This window comes from Colias croceus, chromosome 1 (assembly GCF_905220415.1).
Source record: "Colias croceus chromosome 1, ilColCroc2.1".
NCBI classification, from domain to species: Eukaryota; Metazoa; Arthropoda; class Insecta; order Lepidoptera; family Pieridae; genus Colias; species Colias croceus.
In genome coordinates this window covers 3000989-3025988 of record NC_059537.1, presented here as the reverse complement: position 1 = coordinate 3025988, position 25000 = coordinate 3000989, and the positions used below count along the sequence as shown (strand labels likewise).

At 35.4% G+C, this 25000-nt stretch overlaps 2 protein-coding genes, 3 long non-coding RNA genes and 1 other non-coding gene across 7 annotated transcripts in view; 3 read left to right on the top strand and 3 right to left on the bottom strand.

Annotated features, from left to right (window-relative positions):
• Positions 1-1139: 1139 nt before the first annotated feature.
• Positions 1140-2268, top strand: LOC123697142. Its single transcript, XR_006752192.1, has 2 exons — positions 1140-1544; positions 1973-2268. It is a non-coding gene; the product is annotated as an uncharacterized LOC123697142 (long non-coding RNA).
• Positions 2269-5893: 3625 nt separating this feature from the next.
• LOC123697117 lies at positions 5894-7414 on the bottom strand. The gene is made up of 3 exons (XR_006752182.1): positions 7139-7414; positions 6495-6677; positions 5894-6047 (listed from the first exon to the last, which is right to left on the bottom strand). It is a non-coding gene; the product is annotated as an uncharacterized LOC123697117 (long non-coding RNA).
• An 86-nt stretch (positions 7415-7500) lies between these two features.
• LOC123697065 (putative nuclease HARBI1) lies at positions 7501-11378 on the top strand. Of its 2 annotated transcripts, XR_006752170.1 has the most exons (5): positions 7501-8134; positions 8273-8463; positions 8890-9022; positions 9152-10489; positions 10585-11378. XR_006752170.1 is itself a non-coding variant. In XM_045643485.1 (3 exons), exons 1-3 carry the CDS (start codon positions 7910-7912, stop codon positions 9053-9055), a joined length of 582 nt encoding a protein of 193 aa, XP_045499441.1. In that variant the 5' UTR covers positions 7503-7909; the 3' UTR covers positions 9056-9118. The 2 variants fall into 2 exon arrangements, 1 of the variants encoding a protein (XP_045499441.1); XM_045643485.1 differs by lacking the exons at positions 9152-10489; positions 10585-11378 and having other exon boundaries at positions 7503-8134; positions 8890-9118.
• A 462-nt stretch (positions 11379-11840) lies between these two features.
• On the bottom strand, positions 11841-14342 carry LOC123697002 (formin-like protein 2). Its single transcript, XM_045643418.1, has 5 exons — positions 14324-14342; positions 14166-14226; positions 13926-14058; positions 12687-12771; positions 11841-12437 (listed from the first exon to the last, which is right to left on the bottom strand). The coding sequence occupies exons 2-5, from the start codon at positions 14222-14224 to the stop codon at positions 11953-11955; spliced, it is 762 nt and encodes a 253-aa protein (XP_045499374.1). The 5' UTR covers positions 14225-14226; positions 14324-14342; the 3' UTR covers positions 11841-11952.
• A 3112-nt stretch (positions 14343-17454) lies between these two features.
• Positions 17455-20008, bottom strand: LOC123697192. The gene is made up of 2 exons (XR_006752206.1): positions 19421-20008; positions 17455-19275 (listed from the first exon to the last, which is right to left on the bottom strand). It is a non-coding gene; the product is annotated as an uncharacterized LOC123697192 (long non-coding RNA).
• Positions 20009-23643: 3635 nt separating this feature from the next.
• The window catches only part of LOC123698209, a 1905-nt gene continuing 548 nt past the window's right edge, over positions 23644-25000 (top strand). Inside the window, exon 1 of the ribosomal RNA XR_006752381.1 lies at positions 23644-25000. This exon is cut by the window's right edge and continues 548 nt beyond it. This is a non-coding gene — a ribosomal RNA (small subunit ribosomal RNA).

Genomic DNA, 25000 nt, shown 5'->3' with positions numbered 1-25000 from the left:
TCGTTGTTGTTGTTGTTGTTGTTGTTATTGTTGTTGTTGATGTTGTTGTTGTTGATGTAACCTAACCTAACCTAACCTAAACACAAACCTAACTACATATTAAATCGTCACACATAAACGTAACTATTATTACATTGAGGTTCAAATTTATGTCTATCAAAAATTAACGCCCTCTTTTGTTGTTGTCGTTGTTGATGTTGTTGTTGTCGTCGTCGTCGTTGTTTTTGTTGTTGTTGTTGTTGTTGTTGTTGTTGATGTAACCTAACCTAACCTAACCTAAGCTAAACACAAACCTAACTACATATTAAATCGTCACACATAAACCTAACTATTATTACATTGAGGTTCAAATTTATGTCTATCAAAAATTAACGCCCTCGTTTGTTGTTGTCGTTGTTGATGTTTTTGCTGTCGTCGTCGTCGTCGTCGTCGTTGTTGTTGTTGTTGTTGTTGTTGTTGATTTTGTTGATTTTGTTGTTGTTGATGTTACCAAACCTAACCTAACCTAACCTAACCTAAACACAAACCTAACTACATATTAAATCGTCACACATAAACCTAACTATTATTACATTGAGGTTCAAATTTATGTCTATCAAAAATTAACACCCTCTTTTGATACCTGATGAACATAGTCTATATTTTATGATGTTTTTTATTCTGTGTCAACCCGATCGGAGCCGGGACGGTCCTACATGCCTAAATAAAGATATTCAGTAAAATTCAAAATTCAAATGGAATTATCCATTTTTGCTGATAATAGTGAGTTTTAATATTATATAAAAATGTTATATATAGGTAATTATTATTATATTATAATAAACTTATTGATCTACATTGTTGGTGTTTTATTTTTAATTTCCTATAAATTTGAATAAGGATGAGAATTAGTAGTGATGTTACCCAGCATCGAAAATTTTATCGATATCGATATGAAGTTTTATCGATAATATGTACTCAAAGGAGACATCACTAGCAACTTCAACTTTTAAATGTTGGCAGCAATGTGGATCATTTTTGACGTGAACTTTTCATAGGTTGGTATATAAGACTTAACCTAAGTAATACATGCATATGTGTGCGTGAGCTCGAAATCGAAGTACTGAGTGCCGTCTCTTCCTATATTACTTGCTCTGTGAAGTTAAGAGGCTGATTCAAGAATGTTCTGCCATATTTTTCATTCTGTCAAACACAACGACAGTGCAGAGATAATTATTCCAAGCCCTGACACCGATATTTTTGTATTAGGCCTTTATTTCTGGCATTTTTTATGTAATTTATTTAATTAAAAATTGAAAACAATTATTTCGGCCATATATGTATAACTTTAGTAGGCAGGTACTTTATGTAATATTATAAAAAAAAATCACTAACCCGAAATTATATTAAAATAAAATTCAAATTCAAATTCAAATTCGTTTATCCAATCAAACTTAACCTAACCTTAGAGCTAAATACATTAGGTGTTGTACATATTATGTTTAGTGATAGGTATGTATCAATCATCGGTTCAAGACTGGCATCTTTGCTAGGTTACCGAGAAGGTAAGAAAAATTAAAACTTGACTGCTAATTTATGTATATGTATAGCCTACGTCACTACCGCCACTAACATAATAATTCAGATGATTGCAATGAAACCTCACAACTCAAAATCGGTCCAACGGTTTATACTGCAGGGCGTGTCAAAGAAATATTATACATACATACATAAACTCGAAAAACATAACCCTCTTTTTTCCGTAGTCGGGGAAAAATTTGGGAAATTTTTCAATATCTGGTAACATTACACGCACACAGAAGCACCGTATACGTACAGTGCAGCGGCGAAATGACAGCACACATAGCTTTATTGAAAATGACGATAAATCATTCGGTTTAGTTCGGCAACGCTCCATCTGTCTTTTATTTTGTAATCTAAGACCTCACTATACTTACACTACACGTAAACTAATATCGAATTTTGTTTACAGAAACGAAAATGGCCAAGAACAAGACGACGACATAATCTTCGAAGACTTCGCGCGCCTCAGGCTGAAGGGCGCGGACGCTGATGCTTGAACATTATGCTAACAGCGCTCTCTTACTGAACTACATTCTATATTTTGTTATACCAAACGCACAATTGTATCGTACTTTTTGAATTTTCATAAACAACATTGTTCGTTTTGAAATCCATCGAATGACCATAGACACAAGAAATAAGTGTTACCATCCTTAGCGAAAAGTGTTATAATCTGTATTAAAATAAAAATGATGTATAAAATCATGTTTTCGATCATTTACGATTTTTGGTAAATGCATTACTTACTTATGCAAGTGAAATATTATAGTCGAGCCAATTTAATAGGCAACATTTGACGTCTATCAATTTTATCTTCAAAGAGAGGTAACCTGCTTAAAAACATCGATTAAAGTGAATTAATCGATACGGATTTGAAATATTTGTCAATCGAATTTATTAATTTATGATGATTTTTATTCACAAGTAATCAATGCATTCGATTCTAGATGTCAGATTTCGATTTTTAGAGTAATAAGAGCGTTTTCACATTATCCGATCCGATATCGGATATCGGAAGCCGATAGCCGATATCCGATATCGGACACAATTTGCCCTTTCACATTATCCGATAATATCGTCCCGATAACATGAGTGTTGCCAGAAACTGGAAAAGTAGATATATTGGGAATTAAAATAAACAGTGGATGCATTTGTGTTACAAAAAATAAACTTTATTTTAAATGAAATAAATAGTAATAAATAAACTGATGTTTTTCAAACCGGTTTAATCTGCTGACTGCGGAGTATGGATTTGTACCCTCTGCAGAGTCAGAATCTAGTTTCAATATTCAACTTCATTGTGAGGCTTGTTTTTTTATATGCTGTTTTTCTTTTTTTATTATTAGAACATGTTGTGTGGTCGTAGTGAATTTTAGAACTTTTTTATATTAAATCATGTATGACTGTTATGTTCTTATACAAATAAAATAAAAAAAAAATTCAACTCAGTATTAAAGCGACGAAACTAGCAAATACAAATTCAAATTACATTTACAAATGTAGGTGCTGTTATTACAATTTTATAGTGCTAATATGTACATTCTACCTAATATCTGGGGGTGCAAATATTTAAACAGAAATAAATTAAACTAAACTAATTCACAGTCACAGATTCCGCAATGTACATAGTACCACAGACTAATAATAATATAGCCATGACAACCAAAATAGTAAACAAGCTCAAAAGTCGCCGCGCGTTCTTGACAAAATTTAGGGTCGCCGCCTTAGATTATGGATTGGTCTCCGCGCACGCTACGACTAGATACCGCCGGCGTACTCGAAAAATGCGGCAACTAAAAGTACGCCGAAATCGGCGTACCCGAGCCAGTCGTGTCACGAGCATTGTGTGGAGAGGGTGTACCGATAGTTTCTAAAGATTTTGGACAAAACCTGAAGTAAAATGCCTGTTTGTGCCATAAAACTGTTTAAAAAAAATACAACAAATAATAAGAAAGACACTGGGATCACGTAACATCAGGAATAATCGTATTATTCGATATTTCACCTGTACTTTGAAAATGTTGTTTACGAAAATACGACGCCATTTAGTGTTGCCGTACTGCATATCCCAAAAACACACTTTTAATTTGAACTTATTTTATTCATAATGTTTTTTTTTTCAATACTATTAGGAGTATTAGGTACTAACGCATATTATAAAAAAATGATAATAACAATAATTTATTTCTGTTTAACCTTGTTTAACTGACTCATATGTTATTTTTTTATTACTGCTTTTTTACTTTTAAAAAACCTTTGTGATAGTATAGTGGCATCGCAAGTGGATTTGAGTCACATGTTCATGGGTTCGATTCCCGGCAAGGCCAAAATGAAATGAAAATATTTTTCAAACTTCTTTCCAAGATAGCCCATTTCCCATTTATGGGGTAAAATTTATGTAGCTGGCAGTACAATTCTTCACACACACTAGCGTCCTTACAAATTGCCTTACACACACTACAGAACTGAGTTGCCGCACTCACGGAGCTATTGTTTTTAGGTGGAGCGGTATCTAGTCGTAGCGCGCGCGCGGAGACCAATCCTTAGTCTAAGGGTTGCCGCATTCTAATTCTGAAATTTTAGAGAAAACTAAACAAAATTGCCGTATTGTAAATTTTCTTTTCAATAAAAAGGGTTTGATTTAAAAAAAATCAACTGATAGATCGTAGTTGTACATCCAGTAAAAATAACTACAATAAAGAAACCGACTTCAAAAACAGCTGGAAAAGTAAAATATAAAAAAGATTTGATATTATTAATTACTTAATATTATTTAGATGTGCTATTTATTATACAGGTTTGATATCGGCGCTAAAACAAAGCACTAAATCTGTGACTCAATGACAACAATACAATAAACAGCTTACAGCACAACAGTAGTCCGAGTAGGAGGAGGAGCGAGGCAGAATGAGTAAATAAAGATAAAAGATACTAATATTTCGAAGATACGGTTGAATTTAAGAACACAATATATTTTTGTTTACTTCAGTTCAGCCAATTGCCGTATATTATAGGACGATATTAAAATAGCTCCCGTATAAATCGTATTTTTAATGCCTTTAAATACTTAAATGAATGTTTTCTTAATAAAAAGGTTTAAAGTAAATGAAAGGATTTTTTTTTTTACATTTAGCGCCTAGAAATGACTGAAAATACACAAACTAGTGCTTTTTTTGCTGTTGGTATACTACCTTTTCGAAAATTGAGCTGGTAACACTGAACATTATCGTCCGATAGTTCACGGGAATATCGGTGTTGGCTCCGATATCCGATATCGGACCGGACAATGTGAAAGACAGGTACGTAAATCATACATTTTACTTAGCCTCCGATATCGGCTATCGGCGTCCGATATCCGATATCGGACCGGACAATGTGAAAACGCTCTAACGTCTCTGCCCCCCTAGCCAAGTGGCTTTCTATTAGCGTAACGTTTGATCAATGAATATGGAATCACATGGAAGTGACATACCTACAAAAAAAGTGTGGCCGGCGCCATAATGCTTGTAACAAAACATGGCGGTGTTTAGTGCCGAGAATAATGTTTATCGATATAAAAATAATATTAATATATTTATTTTGAATTTATAAGTATTTGTTTTGGCGCGGTGGAGAAAAATAGTGAGAGTGAATTTTTACGATGCGCGCGCACACCGACACCTAAAATTAACAGCATGAAGTAAGTTCTAGGTGGTATGAAAATTGATAACTATGTTCAAGTTGTATATTCTAGTATTTTGTCCATACGCCAAAGAAGTAACTTCTAACGCGTGTACATAAACACACACTCTTTTTTATTTATTTTAACTTTATTGTACAAAACATAGACGTAAAATTACAAATGGAAAAAATGACAATGCCAATTAATAAAATTAAGTATGGCGATGGCTGCTCGTTTTTTTTTTTTTTTTTTTTTTTTTTGGTGTTTCTCAATGTTAGCCAGAAGGGCTTCTACATTTTAACGCGGACGCGGGGGTGAACTGAAGGTTCACCCTGGTAGCGACATGCACAAGGGCGTCCCCCCTTGACGGGGACCACGAACCTCGGCTTGAGCTGTCGCTTGAGTGGAGGAGGCCAGAAGGGCCCTAATCGGACGGGAGGCTGCTCGTGACGGTAACACCTATACAGGGTTACTTGTAAAACACCAGCAACCTCGCAGGACAAGATAGCTGTATAATTTGATAAATCCAGTTCAATTTTGACTTCGATATAAGGATTACGGTAGACTTACAATTTGGTAATTTCAGTTTTGAGGAATGTAATATAATGAAACAACATATATAATAATACAGGTATATAATAGTATTTTATTACGATGAACAACACAATATACAGTAATTTATTTATTTATAAATAATAGACAAAAAAACAATAATATATAATAACAGAGAAAATTATAGAGCTAAACTATTTTGTGCAGCCTGGGATGCACTCGGATTCACTCTGTTCATTTTTGAGTTCGGGATTTGAGGCTCAACTGGTACCTGGAAATGAAATGTCACAGTTTACATTAACTAGCATTGTTCACTTTACATTTAAACTAAAATGCAATACATTTTAATTAAAAGGGCAATGCTGATGGTTTGAAATTAATATCAACATTAGGGCTTACAATAGCGGAATTTGAATTTATATTTTTGGTTTTATGGCATTCAAATGCTTTATATATATAAATTTATAAAGAATAGAAAAATAACTTAAAACACCCCATGTATTTAAAGTAAATTGCACTTTCCCTCAGTCAATAACATTTCAACAACCAAATATCACCCAAGTTTGTACTCAAAAAATCATATAAAACCATCTCAGTTTGTTCACAGGCCTCCTTCAAAATAGGAGAAACGTTAGATTATAAATGACAGCCCTAAATCTAAATAAAAAGACCAAAAGTAAATTGGAAGACATCACGTGTCTACAGATAAAAACCTCACCCTGTGTGAATGCAGCGGCAGACATACTGGTGTAGCATCATCGTGCAGACTAATCACATCCATTGTTCTATTGAAAGCACTTTCTGGGAAATGTACTATGATATATCCTTTACATTTGGCTTGATATTTTCAGTTTCAATTGCTTCTAACCATTCTCCTTTTCTATTTTCACTTCTTGGTAACCTTCAAAAAATGAATATTTAGGTTATTATAATTTTAGTCCTGACCTGACTTATTTATAAATACATTTTTAATTAAAGTAGGTACTATAAAAGCGATTAATCTTACTTAAGTTAAAATTCATATTAGGTAAATTTAAGTGTTTTATTTTTCCTTCTGCTGCTCTTGGCAAAATTAATTTGTTATTTTGGAAGTGTATTCACCAAAGCAACTATTCTTAAGATTAATGACACAGCCTTGGGAGACGCACGTCATCATCGAACATTTTGCTGATGTCGATATTATAAGCCATCACTAGCACCCAAATTCATTATTTTACTAGAACGAAAATATACAAAATAAAGCTATATTTGGTAACAATTTTGCACTGAACATAGTCTGTGAATACTCCTTAATTCAATATACATGAAAATAACTAAATCAGCAAAGAAATAACTAATATTTCAGTCAAAACGTATACATACCGGTGCAAAGACAAACTTTTCTGGTTTTCATTCTTTCCGGAGCCACATCTCACAATACTGCGCTTTGGCATTATGCCACTATTTGTCCTTGACCACTCTATATGTTTTAGACACAAATGTTTGTCACAATCACAAAAATATTCAATATTTTTCAATGTTTACTACGGAGCAATGACAGAGCATGTACATCGTATTAACGAGAACATAAAATGGCGACCGGCCACAGTAGGTATTTGAGCTAACTTCAAATGTCAAGCGGTATAGAATTAGCACTGACTGACGTATAGTCATATTTTTTCACATCACATCAGAATATTCATTAGTTAGAAAGAGACAGTATTAGTTTTATTATTTCGGTATCGAAATGCATGATATTTGTATAATCAGTTGTTTGTATAGAACAATATGCCCTGTCCATAGGATTCCTTAGTCATTGCGTTTGATAGAATAGATAAACGAATGTATGAGATTGACATAAGCTGGAGATACGTCACGTGACCCAGCGTAACGAAACGAAAATTGGTAGCCAAGTGGCAATGTTTTTCTATTCTATTAGACGAAACGTGACGAAACGTTACCTAAGTCATACGACAGGCGCCATACAAATGCTTAGCCAAGTGGCACTTTTGACAGGAGACTACGCCAATGGGCGTTCGATAACTAGCGTACGCTATAACATCTTGTAGAAATCGAAACAAAATGGCGATTTTATAATCAGCTGTCGAAGTTTCGTGTTGTGTTTAGTGATTATAAAATTTTAGTTTTCATAAAATGCACGCTTTGAGACTTTTAAAAGCTGCGCACGATGAAGAACTTTGGCTCAGGCGCCAAAAAAGAAATGCGTCCAGACGGAGTTTAGAGACAATCAATGAAATGCCGGAACAATTGTTTCAGGAGCGTTTTAGGTTAAATAAAAAAACTTTTAGCGAGCTTTGCTGCAGCCTACGTAACGAAACAAACATACGGGGGACTAAAGAAATTCCTTTGGAAGTAAAGGTAATCCACAGTTTCTTCACTGCGATTGTTTATAATTATTAGTGATGTCCGATATTTTAAATGCCCAATGAAAGTCATGTGTTGTGCATATCTATTAGGTACCTATATTACGTATCCTAATTCTACTTATATTCGTAGGTTCTTTGCGCTCTGAGTTTCTTCGCAACGGGATCCTATCAGAGAATTGTGGGTGTCACACAACATTTGCCACAACGCACTACAAGTAGATGCATTAGGCAAGTTGTGGAGGCACTCAACAGTCCTCGGATAGTGAAAAAATGGATAGTTTTCCCTCAAACACACCAAGAAAGAACAAGAATTCGACAAGAGTAAGTGTTTTTATTAATTTATTTATAACTTTCAATGTACAACTACGACATTGGGGCCTTCAAGAAAAGAGCTTATTTGTCCATAAAAGGCCGGCAAAGCACCTGCAACACTTCTTATGTTGCAAGTGTTTATTTCTTATGCTTAAGTTGCTTGCTCTGACATAAAAAAAAAAAAAAACTTTCAATGTTTTGTACAATTTTAATAAATAACATAATCCTTTGCATTGAAGAAGGTTGCTGCTATTGTAGTCACAAACAATTCTATTATACCACAAAATGTTTGTTTCTGTTCAATTCTAAATGTTTTAAAGGTTTACAAAATATTATGACAAATTCATTTGAAAGTCTTTTTAACAATTGTATTATATGTTTAATATATGTAGGTAATTGTCTTTGATTATTAAATGTGAATGTACCTAATTACAGATTTCAAAGGAAATTTCAATTGCCAGGGGTAATTGGATGCATAGATTGCACTCACATATCAATTGTAAAACCCCACATTGATGAACAGAATTATTTTAACAGAAAAGGATACCATTCCTTAAATGTGCAAATGGTAAGCTATTTTTCTTTGCATATGTATTATTAGTTAGTAAGCATTGTTTTTAATCATGTTTCATTAAAACAAAATAACAAAGCAACTGCAAATAGAATATTTTTTATAACTTAAATTTTTTTTTTTCAGATATGTGATGATAATTTAAAGATTACACTGGTCAACAATGATTTTGTTGCCCTGGATGTGAAAGTGGTTTCGAATAATTTAATGCATATTATATACAGAACTATTAATAGTTTTGGTAGATTGGCTCTAGTTTTTTTTTATCCTAATTTTCTTACTAGACTCTAAAATGCAGCATGAAATAGAAGGTATATTTTTTTTACATCATTTATTTATTACAAAGTTTTACTTATTGTTTTGTTTTAGTATTTAATTAATTCAAATGGATATAAAAATAGAGAAAAATCATTAAAACTTATGAAATAGTACAAGGAAATAGATTTTATAAGCTTGTCTTCTTAGTTAATTTTGGGACAATAGTTTTCTTATGGACCATCAGTAATCTGCCATCATGTGACGATCCCATATACCCTGATACCATTATTCCATAATTTTTACTTCTTTTTCGATGTGTTCTTCCTGTTTCTCACAGAAATTCCGCAGATTTACTGGATATCTATCCAGGAGACTGTGGGCAAAGTGTAGCTTTATGCTCGTATTTGCTCATAAAATAATGAAGTTTTTTAAACAACTGTTGTGCCATTTCTTTATAATTTGGTGTTTGAAATTAATCTTAAATTAATTAATACTATATCTCTCCATAATTTACATTCAGCATCAGTTATTAAATTTTGTTAAATTTTCATTTTTTATCAATTGTCGACACGCCCGTCCTGTAGGGCCATCGGGTATTCTTCTTATACTTCTAGATTCCCTCAAAGGCCTAAATTTTCATATTTATTAATTATTCCTAATGAATTTGCTTTGTCTAATTCTATTAATAAAAACATCAAGGGAATTTCGTATACCTATCCACTTTGCTGACCAAGTGCTACTGGGTTTCTTTAACTCGATACAAACCGAACATTGTTGTTCATAAAAATGTTTTTTTACAGAAACCATTTATTATTCTGATATTCTACAGTCAGTTTTATAGAATAGGGTTCTGTCTGAGCGAATAAATGTGCAGAAAACGTAATTCACCTAAAAATAAACACTTGTTAGTAACCCGTACTCTGAAGGGCCGTAAGAAATTTTTATATATGAAAATCCAAATTAAAAAAAAACTAGAGCCAATTAAATAATTTTAATGATTACATTCGCAAACTGGGTACTTGAAATATATAAATCTGTAGAAATATCCAGGGCAACAAAAAAAAATTGTTTTTTTGTTGAGCTGTGTTATCAATGTCAATGCAAAATATGGTGGAGCCACGCATGATTCCTTCATATGGTCATCCAGTGAAGTGGAACCATACATGCGTGGACTTCACGAAAATGGTGAATTGACGTGGCTATTAGGTAAATCATTTAATTCCTACCTACTTCTACATATTTATCATAAAAATATTGGAGTTATAATTTATAAAGCTCTTTAACTACATTATTTGTTTAAGGTGATTCTGGATACCCACAGAGAGCGTGGCTGATGACACCAATTTTAAATGCCGAACCAGGTTCTCGAGCAGAGGTGTACACTACACGCCATTTACAGGCACGCAATTGTATTGAACGATGTTTTGGTGTATTGAAGGCTCGTTGGAGATGCTTGCTGAAGCATCGTACACTCCATTACCATCCTCGTGTTGCCAGTGAGGTAACTATTGCATGTTGTGTTCTGCACAATATTGCACTGGATGCTAAATTACCTCCCCCTAATAATATGGCTGAGCAACAAGAGGATGGTGATGAACCGAGTGTGGGGGTTGGACCCATTTCCAGCAACCAAGATGAGCTGATGAGTGGCAGAATAATGCTAAATAATTTAGTTAATAGATTAGTTTAGTAGGTTATTTTTGTATTTTTGTATTTTTTAAAGTGTGTTGTGTGTAGTTTTAATGTGTATTACTTTTAAGCCTAATTTAGTATGCCTGACCAAGTAGTTTTGTATAATATTTTTTCGCTCCTAAAACATTATTTTGTTTACCTACACAGATTTAAATAATGAAACTGCATTAGTTACAGTATATATTAATCCTTTTAAAGTTTCTGATAACTGCTCATATTTTAGTGCAGGTCATAGGTGAAAAAATTGATCATTGTTGCAGCCTCAACCTGTTTTTTATAATATTTTTAAGTTTGTAATTTTTATTATTGTTTTTTTTGTTAGTATTTAAAAAAGTGTGTACTGAATTAATGGTGGTATAAACTACTTAACTAATTAAGTAATAAAATATACTATTATTATGTATATATATGTTTTATTTAATATTCTTAAAACTAAAACAAACACTTAAAACAAATTAAGTACATATAAATCCTATAAAATTTAAAGATTAAAAAGTAAAACAACTAAAGACAGAGGACAGAAAATACTGTACTTAAACTATTAAATTAAAATATTAAAATCTAAAACAAACACTTAAAATAAATTAAGTACATATAAATCCTATTAAATTTAAAGATATATATAATAATAGTTTAAAAAAAACTAAAAAACACGCTTTTTGCAAATTGAAAAATGGAATAATTTTATCAAATTAGTGTATTGTCATCGGTCCTCAATAAATCTACAAAGTTTGAACGAAATCTGGCCGTTTAAAGTGGGTCAAAATCGCGCCCAAAGAAGTCGGTTACAAACAAACATTCAAACATACAGGTGAAGCTAATAAAAAGCGTGTAAAAAGTAAAACAACTAAAGACTGAGGACAGAAAATACTGTACTTAAACTATTAAATTAAAATATTAAAATCTAAAACAAGCACTTAAAAAAAATAAAAAGAAAGGCACTAAATAATACACTTAAAACCCTATGAAAAAAAAAATTAAGATGCGGGCCCTTGAGGCAATATCTCGAGCAACCTTTGCCCGATAACAGCTATTTGCTGCATCACCCTAGTTTGCTCGCGATTTGCCTCAACCTTTAGCGACTCCAGCCGCAGTCGCTCCATTTCTCTTTGGTGGAAAAGTTCCTCACGCTCCCTCTCACGTTCATGGAGAAGCTTTTCCCTTTCCCTTTCTCGCTCATGGGAAAGCTTCTCTCGCGTCTCCTCCAGTGCAAGGCGTCGTTGTTCAACCGCCACAAATTCTGTAGCGGCCCGGTCAAATGGCGTTAAGCCGCGATTCCTGCGAGCTCTCTGCATCCCATGTCGCGGCGAGGCAGTCGCAGATCGCGGTGACGCCGATGACCGTCGACCAGTGGGACGCGGAGGAGAACGCGGTAGAGGGGGCGGCGGACGTACTGGTGGTGGTGGTGGTGAGGGCTGTGGGTCTAGCAGTAGCGGTGATGCTGGCAATGTTGGAACACTTGCTGTTGAGTAATGAAAATAATGTTAAGGAGGCAAATATAATTCTGACTTCCACTTATATTATAAATTAGAAATGTTCATCCATTCCATCTGTTGAATAATATTCTCTAGGATACAAGCAAAGACTAATTTATTCAAGTCATTTAATGAATTATGTTCAATTATTATCGATTAAACTATATTATGACGATTGAAAACAGCTCCTAGAAGAAGGCTAATTTAATAAGTAAATAGAGTTTAATAAAACTTACTATTATAATTAAAATTCTCTAAGCCTACAGGAATTTCAATTTCCACATCTTCAGGAATGGGTTCTTCCCTTGGTACTGGTGGCGCCTGAAAAATATTTATTTTTATCAATATATTAGTTATTTATAACTTTTATCATATACTCTTAACACTTACAAATGTTACGATTAGGAATTGTTAGCTAAGTATTTTGTATAATTGATATAGATTTATAAAGAATAAAATGTAATTAAAAGATATTTAATGTTCTCATCAACATTAAATATCTATTAATTATATTGTGATGGAATTACATTTTCAAACACTAGCTGTGCTCCGTAGTTTTACCTGCAGTGCTCTGCTCCTGTTGGTCTTAGCGAGATGATATATATAGCCTATAACCTTCCTCGATAAGTGGGCTATCTAAAATCGAAAGAAATTTTCAAATCGGACCAGTATTTCCCGAGATTAGCGTGTTCAATCAAACAAACAAACTCTTCAGCTTTATTATATTAGTATAGATTTTCAAGCTGTTTATTTGTTTTATTTATTTAATACAATTCATTTTACACAAGTTGAAAGAGGCTTATATGTAATCTCTTTCAAAATAAATATCTATTATTGGCCATGCAAGTTACAGAGGAATTGGTGTGATACGTAAAGTTGCTATAATATAATAGTACTAACATTAAAGCCATGCTCTTGTATGCCAGCTTGACCAAGAACAGCAGTCTCTCCCAGTATGGCACAGACTCGGTCTTCCAAAACTGTTAGAGACAGCCTGCTGCTTGGACCACCACCAGTACCATTTGTGTGGTTGGAAATCAACATTTTCTTTTTTTTTTGTTTTAGTCTTCCAATCTGCCCAGACCTTTAGGTTTACATGTTGTGAGTTAAAGCGGTGCATGAAAAGGGCAATAGCAAAATAAATGAATATATTAAAATATACAGCTATGTTAACAAGATGCAAGTAAATAGCAAAACAATTGAGAGTTTGCAATATACACTTAGGTTAACAACATGCAAGTTAATAGCAAAACAATTGAGAGTTTGCAATATACACTTAGGTTAACAAGATGCAAGTAAATAGCAAAACAATTGAGAGTTTGCAATATACACTTAGGTTAACAAGATGCAAGTGAATAGCAAAACAATTGAGAGTTTGCAATGTACACTTAGGTTAACAAGATGCAAGTTAATAGCAAAACAATTGAGAGTTTGAAATATACAGCTAGGTTAACAAGATGCAAGTTCAAACTTACTTTCTTCCACTTCTCTTGTGATTTGTGAACCCCACCACCAACTGAATTAAGTAATAATGTGAGCCTTGCCCACATTTGGTCGGCTTTTAGTCGACCCTGAGGTCCCCGCTGTGGTCGAGAGAGGTCACCATACCTATGGGTAACACACACCAATGAAGCACTTGGTATTAATGATTTCATTGTTTATTATAAAAATATTGAAGCAAGTTTGGAATCAAAACTGTATTTTTTTAATAGTACCTTTCCATGAATTCTATAAGAGCAGAAAATTGCTCCTGGCTGGCGCGCAGTCTCTCCATTTCTAAACTAGAAAAATAAGTACACATAAATAAATTAAATTTAAACCTTGAAGACATTATATCTTTTTATGCCTCATTGCAAATGCAAAATTAACTTACCTCTATTTGTATTTTTATAATTTAAAGCACAACCTGTATTTTTTAGTTCACTTCAAAAATTTTTTGACTTTTTACTTTTTCCGTTTTCGGAATTCGGCAGTTTAATTTGAATATTTCAAGAATATTTTTCAACATTACCAATGTCAAACTGAATGACAGTTGACAGTTTGACGTACGCTGACTGACGTTAGAATTCGAAGCCATAGACATTAGCGTACGATCCAATAGAATAAGCGTTCGCCAAGTTCTAATCCACTTGGCTACCTGTCGTTTATCGTATTCGTTAAGGCGTCAACGTTTGTAGAAAGAGAAACGCTATAAATTGTATGCCACTTGGCTAGGGGGGCTGGTAATTTTAATATGTTCTATGAATAGGGCCGTAATAGGAGATGATATAACCTAATACAGAGTTACCTGGAAATAACTACCACCGTAATAGGAAAACTACTCCTTTTTTTTTAACCGACTTCAAAAAAAAGGAGGAGACGAAAGGAGGAAACGAGAGCGCGGAACGAGCGACAAAGAAGCACAATCGGACGTTGTCACGTTCAATTATCGTCAGTAAACCGACTTTACAGACAACCAATTTTTTTTTTTTTTTTTTTTTATGTATGTACACCGATTACTCCGAGGTTTCTGAACCGATTTACGTGATTCTTTTTTTGTTCGATGCGGGATGGTGTCGAATTGGTCCCATAAAAATTTTATTCGGATAGGCCCAGTAAGTTTTTATTTTATGAGCATTTTTGTCTGCATTTGTAAATGTTGCAAGTGCAAGTTTAAAGTCGGTTGTTTTTAACGCAGTTATCATTATAATCCTAATTCGGACCCATCAAAAATTCGATAAACAAGAGAATGTAAATGCTTTATCAAACGATAACAGTTTTTTGGCTCATAGAGCAGGCTCCAAGGAGATGTTCGTTTGCATAAATAGCGGACCTAAATCTGACTTCTGATATATATTGTATAGATCCCAGACATCCTATAGACAGATGTTGCCAACCAGTTTTGTGGTCCCCTTCCCCGCACCCCGGTTATTAAATATGGCATACAAAGAAAAAAATAAACATTTCCAAAACATGCCGCGTGGGGTATCAAATGAAAGAGCTTATTGAGTAGATCACGAATATATAGCATACTATAACATTTCTTACACTTTCTCTAAGATTTTTTAGAAAATTTACGAAAATGGTCCATTTTTGAGTTAACTTTAAACCACTATAGATTGAAAACTCATGAATATATTTTTTAAATTATTATTTTAAATAATTAACAATTATAGTCCATTGTTTACGATTCAATAGTTCGTACAGTGAAATAGTTGCATGGGGGAGTGGGGGGGAGCATTCAAAGATGGCGAGTATATTTTCAAGTTTATGCCAGAAATAAAGGCCTAATACAAAAATATCGGTGTCAGGGCTTGGAATAATTATCTCTGCACTGTCGTTGTGTTTGACAGAATGAAAAATATGGCAGAACATTCTTGAATCAGCCTCTTAACCTCCTACGCACAGCGGTTGTAGCGTAACTCAAATTGTACTGAGAGCGTCCTGCGCTGACAAACACTGTGCGTAACGCGGCCCGTGACATTGAAGGTCATCAGTAGAGACGTACAAGTGAATGTTTCCAGTATAAAAAATATTTCTCTATGCCTTAAACATTTATATTTCAAATCGACACGACTCCGAGACAGGAAATACAGACACCACAAAAAAAAAAAAAAAAGTGAATCATTGATTGAGTTGCGTCATCGGCCATAGTTTGTACTTTGTAAAGTTCGTCTTGTTCAACGAATATTTGGATTGTGAATTATGCCGAGAGGAATAATTAGATGAGTGATAATTGAGACGTATATTACTGGAAATTTTACGTAGAATACGTTTATGATATTGGTTTTAGGGATATTTGAAGAATACTCAGTGAAAAAGTGTCTCAACTTTTCAGTGCGGAAGACGCAAAATGGCGCTTTTTTTCTTGTTTGTGAATAATGGATATTTGTTATTATTCATAGTGAAATACGTTGTGTTAAATGTGTGAAAATATAAGTGAATGTATTTGGCAATCGTGTAGTGATATGAAAACGTGAATATGATCATTTGATGACTCACCATTATCATGTAAGTGTTAGTAGGTATGTAAGCAATTAAAATTAAAACAAAAGAAAATCAATTTTTTTATAATTTTATAGAAAATATATATCGTCATGATTACATTTTTATGCTATAACTAGTTTCTTCCTCTTTCCAAAAATATATCATACATGGCATATAATTATAGAACAATAGGGTAAATAAAATTTTCAAACTCGGTAGTCATAAAAAAGCTAGATTTCGTAAACTACCTCGACATACTTGGGACGCATAACATCTGTGCGTATGACGCTAGACGGGTTAACTTAACAGAGCAAGTAATAGGTATAGGAAGAGACGGCACTCAGTACTTCGATTTCGAGCTCACGCACACATATGCATGTATTACTTAGGTTAAGTCTTATATCCCACCAAAAACATAAATGTAAAAATTGGAGCCGAGTTCAATCGTTGACTTAATTTGCCAAAAAAAGAAATGAGATCTAAATGTGTGCCAAGTTCTGCAGACAGTCCAGAAATTTATTTACAAAGATGTATTAAGTTCTTAGGTTGACTGAAAACTCAATTGTTTTATTTTCCCTTAGAGAACAATGTTTATTCCAAAATATAACTTTTTTAATTTGAATAATATAATTATTTTCACAAAGCAAACAACTAATGACCTATTGAACCCCATAATTTGATGAGGCTAGTTTTTAGAACCTCACAAAATATAAACAGTATGTAAAACAGTTTAAAAAAGTGGCTCGAAATGGTTCGTGTAAATATACACACGGCTGCTGCTCGCCAGTTCTCTTCGCTTGAACTCGGCTTGACACGCTGCCGCGTGTCTAGATACCAACCTATGAAAAGTTCACGTCAAAAATGATCCACATTGCTGCCAACATTTAAAAGTTGAAGTTGCTAGTGATGTCTCTTTGAGTACATATTATCGATAAAACTTCATATCGATATCGATAAAATTTTCGATGCTGGGTAACATCACTACTAATTCTCATCCTTATTCAAATTTATAGGAAATTAAAAATAAAACACCAACAATGTAGATCAATAAGTTTATTATAATATAATAATAATTACCTATATATAACATTTTTATATAATATTAAAACTCACTATTATCAGCAAAAATGGATAATTCCATTTGAATTTTGAATTTTACTGAATATCTTTATTTAGGCATGTAGGACTTAATTCGGCTTAAATATTATGTGAATACAACTAGATTCACATTTTATACTTTTCCTTGAAATATTTTGCGGGATTTCTATTTTAAAATCTCATTCTAAATTTCCAATATATCGTTGCCGTTCGGATCGCCATATTGGAATTGTAAGAAGTCGTTGTTTTCTTTGGACAAAACAATAATAATATTATCTCCTCTCCAATTGATTCTACAGCCAGAACATGACGTAATAGAGAAGTTTTCTCGTAAAAATTATTATTTTTTATATCTTCCTTTAATAGAACAGTCATTGGGTATATATTGCAAATACTTAGTCACAAATCACATTAATAATTATTATCAATTATTATCTACACAAAGATTTTAACATTGTTTACACATAACACTTTTTCTTCTTCTTTCACTTTTGGCAGAAATATAACAAATTAAAAAATTCAATGTACTGTACATTAACTGAGTAAATAAGTAAGAAAATCTACGATATACGAAGAACAGATTTTGTTTATCTTCCACCAAAACAATTAATAAAACGCCATTTTGAATTCAAATTTCAAACAACAAATCAACATCAAGAGGTTGTCTATGCTTAAGTCTTAACCATTGACAAGAAATCGAAGAAAGAAAGAAATAATTTATTAATGTATTAGCTTAAAATTAAAATATACAAAAATAAGGTTTAAAAAAAAATAAGAAATAATAATAAATAATTAAAACTAAAATATTAAATCTAATATTAAATGATTACATCGGAGGGGCCAACATTAGAAATGTTTTTATTTTTTCTAAAAGTTGGCAGAACAGACTCTCCCTTAGGTCTTTGAAAAGTACAAAATAATTTGAACTGTATGTCAATTGAATGAAGTTTAAAATTGCTTGATAATGGAAGCCTAACCAAAACGATGTTCTTAAGGACGCGTTTACGAATCTGACAAAAATAAGCAGTTTTTCGGTACATTTTGCGACAAAATAATACAAAACCAAATTAAACTAATAATTACTATAGATAGATTAATCCTTAACCCTCAATTCACTAGGTGAAATTTGCTAACATAAACAGCTTCCATGAGTCCACTGGACTCATATATTTTCTTGGCGTGTTTTTTTCAAATAAAACTCTTTTTTTTATTAAGTTTTTTTATTATTATTTTTAAATGTTTATTAAGGCACTACAAAAAAATAATAAAACTGGATAAACTTCTGAAATACTCTTAAAAATAAAAAAAAACTTATTCTAATAGTCTTAGAAAACAGAGTTATTTTCAAAGCCCTACAATAATGGCAAATATTTTTAACTAATGGCTCTTTTTAATTTTATAAGACTTCTAAAGGAATGCAAAACCGAAAATAAACAACAAAAATGTACGCTTCTATACAAAAAAATAAAACGTGCAATGGGGTATTGCCACCGATTGCAGGCAGCGACGGCATGCCATTTTTGAGCAACTCAAACATACAGGCTTCAGACATCTAGTGCCTGAATGTGCAGTCTTTGTTCTCTTTTTGTAATTACATGGATAACAATGCTTTCTTTCTGTCCTAGATAGCTTGTCTTCGGTTTCAGAATGGCTCGCATCTTCATCATTCATAATTTGTGTGATCCATGATTCCAAAACAGAATCTGCCTGGTCTTCATTCATATTTACAACTTTATGTTGTTTTAGATCCATTTTACAAACCTACAACAACAACAAATATTAAAATACATATTTTTATATCATTAATACGACAAATAAGCAACATTTAAGAATCGTAACAAATAAATAAAATATTACTTAATTCACTAGTATGAGTCCATGGGACTCACTCGACGTAATAACTTACCTATTACGCAGCGCAGGCGCACGTCCTCTCGCTACCGCGGTGCCCACGTCACTGCAGGAAGGTACTGAGACGGTGGAGGAAATAAGTCACCAGGGGAAAAAAATATAATAGTTTGAAAGTTCGATGTGAGTCCAATGGACTCAGGTAGTGAATTAAGGGTTAATCTTTAAATGGTAGCAATTTTTTAGTCGAAAATTTTGGTTTATAATATTATAAAAAATATTTTCCGTTGCCCTTTCACACAAAATTGACAATATCGTGCTGAATAAAGGAACATTTTTCATGTATTTAATAAAATAAATTTAATGATTTAAAAATATTTTAAGTAAGCAGACATGTCCAACTCAAAAAGGTAGCAAAGAAAACTATCAAAATGTTACAAATAGGCTGAGAAATCAAACCTTATTTTTTCACATATTTAGTTGTAACGCGTGATACTTATTGGATTGAAATAAGGGTTATTTTACTGGCTCATCTTGATTTATTGCACAAAAATTTGTAATGAAATATTTTAGTCTGCGCTCGGCCGCCGTTGTGAGTGGACACTGTGACGCTTGTAAGCAGCTCCTCGTTTACGAAAAGATCACTGTACGATTACAAAATATTTGACCTAATAAACTTGATCCTTCACGCATTCATTTTATTTATAGATTTTATACTTATGGGATTATAAATTTCATATTTAGTTTCTGACTTGATGGAGTGACCTGAAGGTGTACTTCGAAGACTGCTACTGGAACTAATAAACGATTAGAGCTAGGTGTGCCGAGTTTGGGCTCATTTTGTTAGTTATGTTGAGACCTTACCTCCAGACTTGATGGAGTGACCTGCAGGTGTACTTCGAAGACGGCTACTGGAACTAATAGACGAGTAGAGCTAGGTATGCCGAGTTTGGGCTCGTTTTGTTAGTTACATTGAGACCATACCTCCAGACTTGATGGAGTGACCTGAAGGTGTACTTCGAAGACTGCTACTGGAACTAATAAACGATTAGAGCTAGGTGTGTCGAGTTTGGGCTCATTTTGTTAGTTATGTTGAGACCTTACCTCCGGATTTGATGGAGTGTCCTGAAGGTGTACTTCGAAGACTGCTACTGGAACTAATAGACGAGTAGAGACTAGGTGTGCCGAGTTTGGGCTCGTTTTGTTAGTTATGTTGAGACCTTACCACCGGACTTAATGGAGTGACCTGCAGGTGTACTTCGAAGACTGCTACTGGAACTATTAGACGAGTAGAGCTAGGTGTGCCGAGTTTGGGTTCATTTTGTTAGTTATGTTGAGACCTTACCACCGGACTTGATGGAGTGACCTGCAGGTGTACTTCGAAGACTGCTACTGGAACTAATAGACGAGTAGAGCTAGGTATGCCGAGTTTGGGCTCGTTTTGTTAGTTACATTGAGACCATACCTCCAGACTTGATGGAGTGACCTGAAGGTGTACTTCGAAGACTGCTACTGGAACTAATAAACGATTAGAGCTAGGTGTGTCGAGTTTGGGTTCATTTTGTTAGTTATGTTGAGTCCTTACCACCGGACTTGATGGAGTGACCTGCAGGTGTACTTCGAAGACGGCTACTGGAACTAATAGACGAGTAGAGCTAGGTATGCCGAGTTTGGGCTCGTTTTGTTAGTTACATTGAGACCATACCTCCAGACTTGATGGAGTGACCTGAAGGTGTACTTCGAAGACTGCTACTGGAACTAATAAACGAGTAGAGCTAGGTGTGCCGAGTTTGGGCTCGTTTTGTTAGTTATGTTGAGACCTTACCACCGGACTTAATGGAGTGACCTGCAGGTGTACTTCGAAGACTGCTACTGGAACTATTAGACGAGTAGAGCTAGGTGTGCCGAGTTTGGGTTCATTTTGTTAGTTATGTTGAGACCTTACCTCCGGACTTGATGGAGTGACCTGCAGGTGTACTTCGAAGACGGCTACTGGAACTAATAGACGAGTAGAGCTAGGTATGCCGAGTTTGGGCTCGTTTTGTTAGTTACATTGAGACCATACCTCCAGACTTGATGGAGTGACCTGAAGGTGTACTTCGAAGACTGCTACTGGAACTAATAAACGATTAGAGCTAGGTGTGTCGAGTTTGGGCTCATTTTGTTAGTTATGTTGAGACCTTACCTCCGGATTTGATGGAGTGTCCTGAAGGTGTACTTCGAAGACTGCTACTGGAACTAATAGACGAGTAGAGACTAGGTGTGCCGAGTTTGGGCTCGTTTTGTTAGTTATGTTGAGACCTTACCACCGGACTTAATGGAGTGACCTGCAGGTGTACTTCGAAGACTGCTACTGGAACTATTAGACGAGTAGAGCTAGGTGTGCCGAGTTTGGGTTCATTTTGTTAGTTATGTTGAGACCTTACCACCGGACTTGATGGAGTGACCTGCAGGTGTACTTCGAAGACTTCTACTGGAACTAATAGACGGTTAGAGCTAGGTGTGCCGAGTTTGGGCTCATTTTGTTAGTTATATTGAGACCTTACCTCCGGACTTGATGGAGTGTCCTGAAGGTGTACTTCGAAGACTGCTACTGGAACTAATAGACGAGTAGAGCTAGGTGTGCCGAGTTTGGGTTCATTTTGTTAGTTATGTTGAGACCTTACCTCCGGACTTGATGGAGTGACCTGCAGGTGTACTTCGAAGACTGCTACTGGAACTAATAAACGATTAGAGCTAGGTGTATCGAGTTTGGGTTCATTTTGTTAGTTATGTTGAGACCTTACCTCCGGACTTGATGGAGTGTCCTGAAGGTGTACTTCGAAGACTGCTACTGGAACTAATAGACGAGTAGAGCTAGGTGTGCCGAGTTTGGGCTCGTTTTGTTAGTTATGATGAGACCTTACCTCGGGACTTGATGGAGTGACCTGAAGGTGTACTTCGAAGACTGCTACTGGAACTAATAGACGAGTAGAGCTAGGTGAGGCGAGTTTGGGCTTGTTTTGTCTTCGAAGTACACCTTCAGGACACTTCATCAAGTCCGGAGGTAAGGTCGCCCTCTTTTGTCGTTGTTGTTGTTGTTGTTTGTTGTTGTTGTTGTTGTTGTTGTTGTTGTTGTTGTTGTTTATAATTTATTTAATATGGACCACGAAATTTATAATCATGAATTATTTTTGACGACTGCACGCCGTAACTGCACGCGTGCAAAGTTTTTTGACTTGACCTTGAAAACACGAGGCGTTAGTCGCGCGCGGCGTATGTTTGTATGTATGTATTATGTATGTATGTATGTACATATGCCATGCGTGATACGTGAATAGTATCTGAAAAAAATAAACAAGCAGAAACATCGTAGCCGGGATGCGAGACAATCGGTGCGCGAGGCTAGCGAAGACGGGGGGGCGTTGCGCGTGGGCAGCGAGACATTTGTACGTACGTATGTGTATGTATCATTATTTCGTCGCTGTTGTACCGCGTCGCCCGTGTGCTCTGCGCTCTCCTCGTTGCCGCCGTTCGCGTGTCGGTGTGGGGTTGGTGTTTGGTGGTGAGTCTGTGACAGAGTTGTAGAGTAGTGTGTTAGTTCTATGAAATAATAAAAGACCACCAAAGATGATGATATTGTAAAAGCGTTTGTGCATACGGCGCGATACAGTTTTTAATCTTTAGTGGTGGTAGTAGTAGTAGTAGTTAGTAGTAGTAGTAGAAGAAGTAGAAATTAGTAACTGTAGTAACATTGCGTCTGCCGACGGTTTGATAGATTGTCAGTTTCGTAGATTGTATTTTATATGTGTAGTGTAATAAATAATATTACGCATCTTGATACACTCTCGGAGCGCAGACCGTGAAAAATATACGACTACTATTGAACGGCAGTATAAAATTTTTTATTGCTCACATCGCACACGTTTGTGATGTACCAATGGGCTTTTATCAGATGTTTATATGTGGTCGCAATTTTCGATCCTTCCACTCTCCGTGCGTAGATTGATCGTTTGCGTCATAAAAGTTGACCGATATTAAAATTTTTCCTTCGCTTGATGCGAATGGGAATTGTTAAGGGGTGTCTCGTTAAGATGATACTTTCAACGATTTAACTGACTGTGTTCAGATTTATCCACGTGTGCGCGCGCGCGTGTGTGAATAGTGTGCGTGTGACGGTCGCCGCCGTTGCATATCATGTTATTTAAACACGCCGCGCGCATATGTATGTATATAGAGAAGCGAACGTCGCGGCGGCATCGTCGTGTCACGTTTGAGGCTCTAGCGGAAGCTTTAGTTAGCTCCCTGGTTGATCCTGCCAGTAGTTATATGCTTGTCTCAAAGATTAAGCCATGCATGTCTCAGTGCAAGCCGTATTAAGGCGATACCGCGAATGGCTCAATATATCAGTTTTGGTTCCTTAGATCTTACTCAGTTACTTGGATAACTGTGGTAATTCTAGAGCTAATACATGCAATCAGAACTCTGACCAGTGATGGAATGAGTGCTTTTATTAGATCAAAACCAATCGACGGAGGGCCTGGCGTCTGAAGTCGTTAATTTTGATGAATCTGGATAACTTTTGCCGATCGCATGGTCCAGTACCGGCGACGCATCTTTCAAATGTCTGCCTTATCAACTTTCGATGGTAGTTTCTGCGACTACCATGGTTGTCACGGGTAACGGGGAATCAGGGTTCGATTCCGGAGAGGGAGCCTGAGAAACGGCTACCACATCCAAGGAAGGCAGCAGGCGCGCAAATTACCCACTCCCGGCACGGGGAGGTAGTGACGAAAAATAACGATACGGGACTCTTACGAGGCCTCGTAATCGGAATGAGTACACTTTAAATATTTTAACGAGGAACAATTGGAGGGCAAGTCTGGTGCCAGCAGCCGCGGTAATTCCAGCTCCAATAGCGTATACTAAAATTGTTGCGGTTAAAAAGCTCGTAGTTGCATTTGTGCGCCGCGCTGTCGGTGCACCGCATCCGCGGTGATACTGACACGTTTGCGGAGCATATCGTCGGTGAGCCGGTCGTTAAAAGCCGGTTCAATATCAAAATCCTATCGCGGTGCTCTTCAGTGAGTGTCGAGGTGGGCCGACAATTTTACTTTGAACAAATTAGAGTGCTCAAAGCGGGCTCAAAATGCCGCTTGAATATTTCGTGCATGGAATAATAGAATATGATCTCGGTTCTATTTTGTTGGTTTTCAGAACTCCGAGGTAATGATTAATAGGGATAACTGGGGGCATTCGTATTGCGACGTTAGAGGTGAAATTCTTGGATCGTCGCAAGACGAACATCAGCGAAAGCATTTGCCAAAGGTGTTTTCATCAATCAAGAACGAAAGTTAGAGGTTCGAAGGCGATTAGATACCGCCCTAGTTCTAACCGTAAATATGTCATCTAGCGATCCGCCGACGTTACTACAATGGCTCGGCGGGCAGCTTCCGGGAAACCAAAGATTTTGGACTCCGGGGGGAGTATGGTTGCAAAGCTGAAACTTAAAGGAATTGACGGAAGGGCACCACCAGGAGTGGAGCCTGCGGCTTAATTTGACTCAACACGGGAAATCTCACCAGGCCCGGACACCGGAAGGATTGACAGATTAATAGCTCTTTCTTGATTCGGTGGGTGGTGGTGCATGGCCGTTCTT

Bases quoted from the DNA above. Each gene is read 5' to 3' on its own strand.
- LOC123697065 (XM_045643485.1), top strand. From the start codon at position 7,910: ATGCACGCTTTGAGACTTTTAAAAGCTGCGCACGATGAAGAACTTTGG. The intron at 8,135-8,272 runs GTAATCCACAGT...TTATATTCGTAG, and splicing joins AAATTCCTTTGGAAGTAAAG to GTTCTTTGCGCTCTGAGTTT. The intron at 8,464-8,889 runs GTAAGTGTTTTT...ACCTAATTACAG, and splicing joins AGAACAAGAATTCGACAAGA to ATTTCAAAGGAAATTTCAAT.
- LOC123697002 (XM_045643418.1), bottom strand. From the start codon at position 14,224: ATGGAGAGACTGCGCGCCAGCCAGGAGCAATTTTCTGCTCTTATAGAA. The intron at 14,059-14,165 runs GTACTATTAAAA...TGTTACCCATAG, and splicing joins CTTATAGAATTCATGGAAAG to GTATGGTGACCTCTCTCGAC. The intron at 12,772-13,925 runs GTAAGTTTGAAC...AATATTTTTCAG, and splicing joins CACAAGAGAAGTGGAAGAAA to GCGCCACCAGTACCAAGGGA.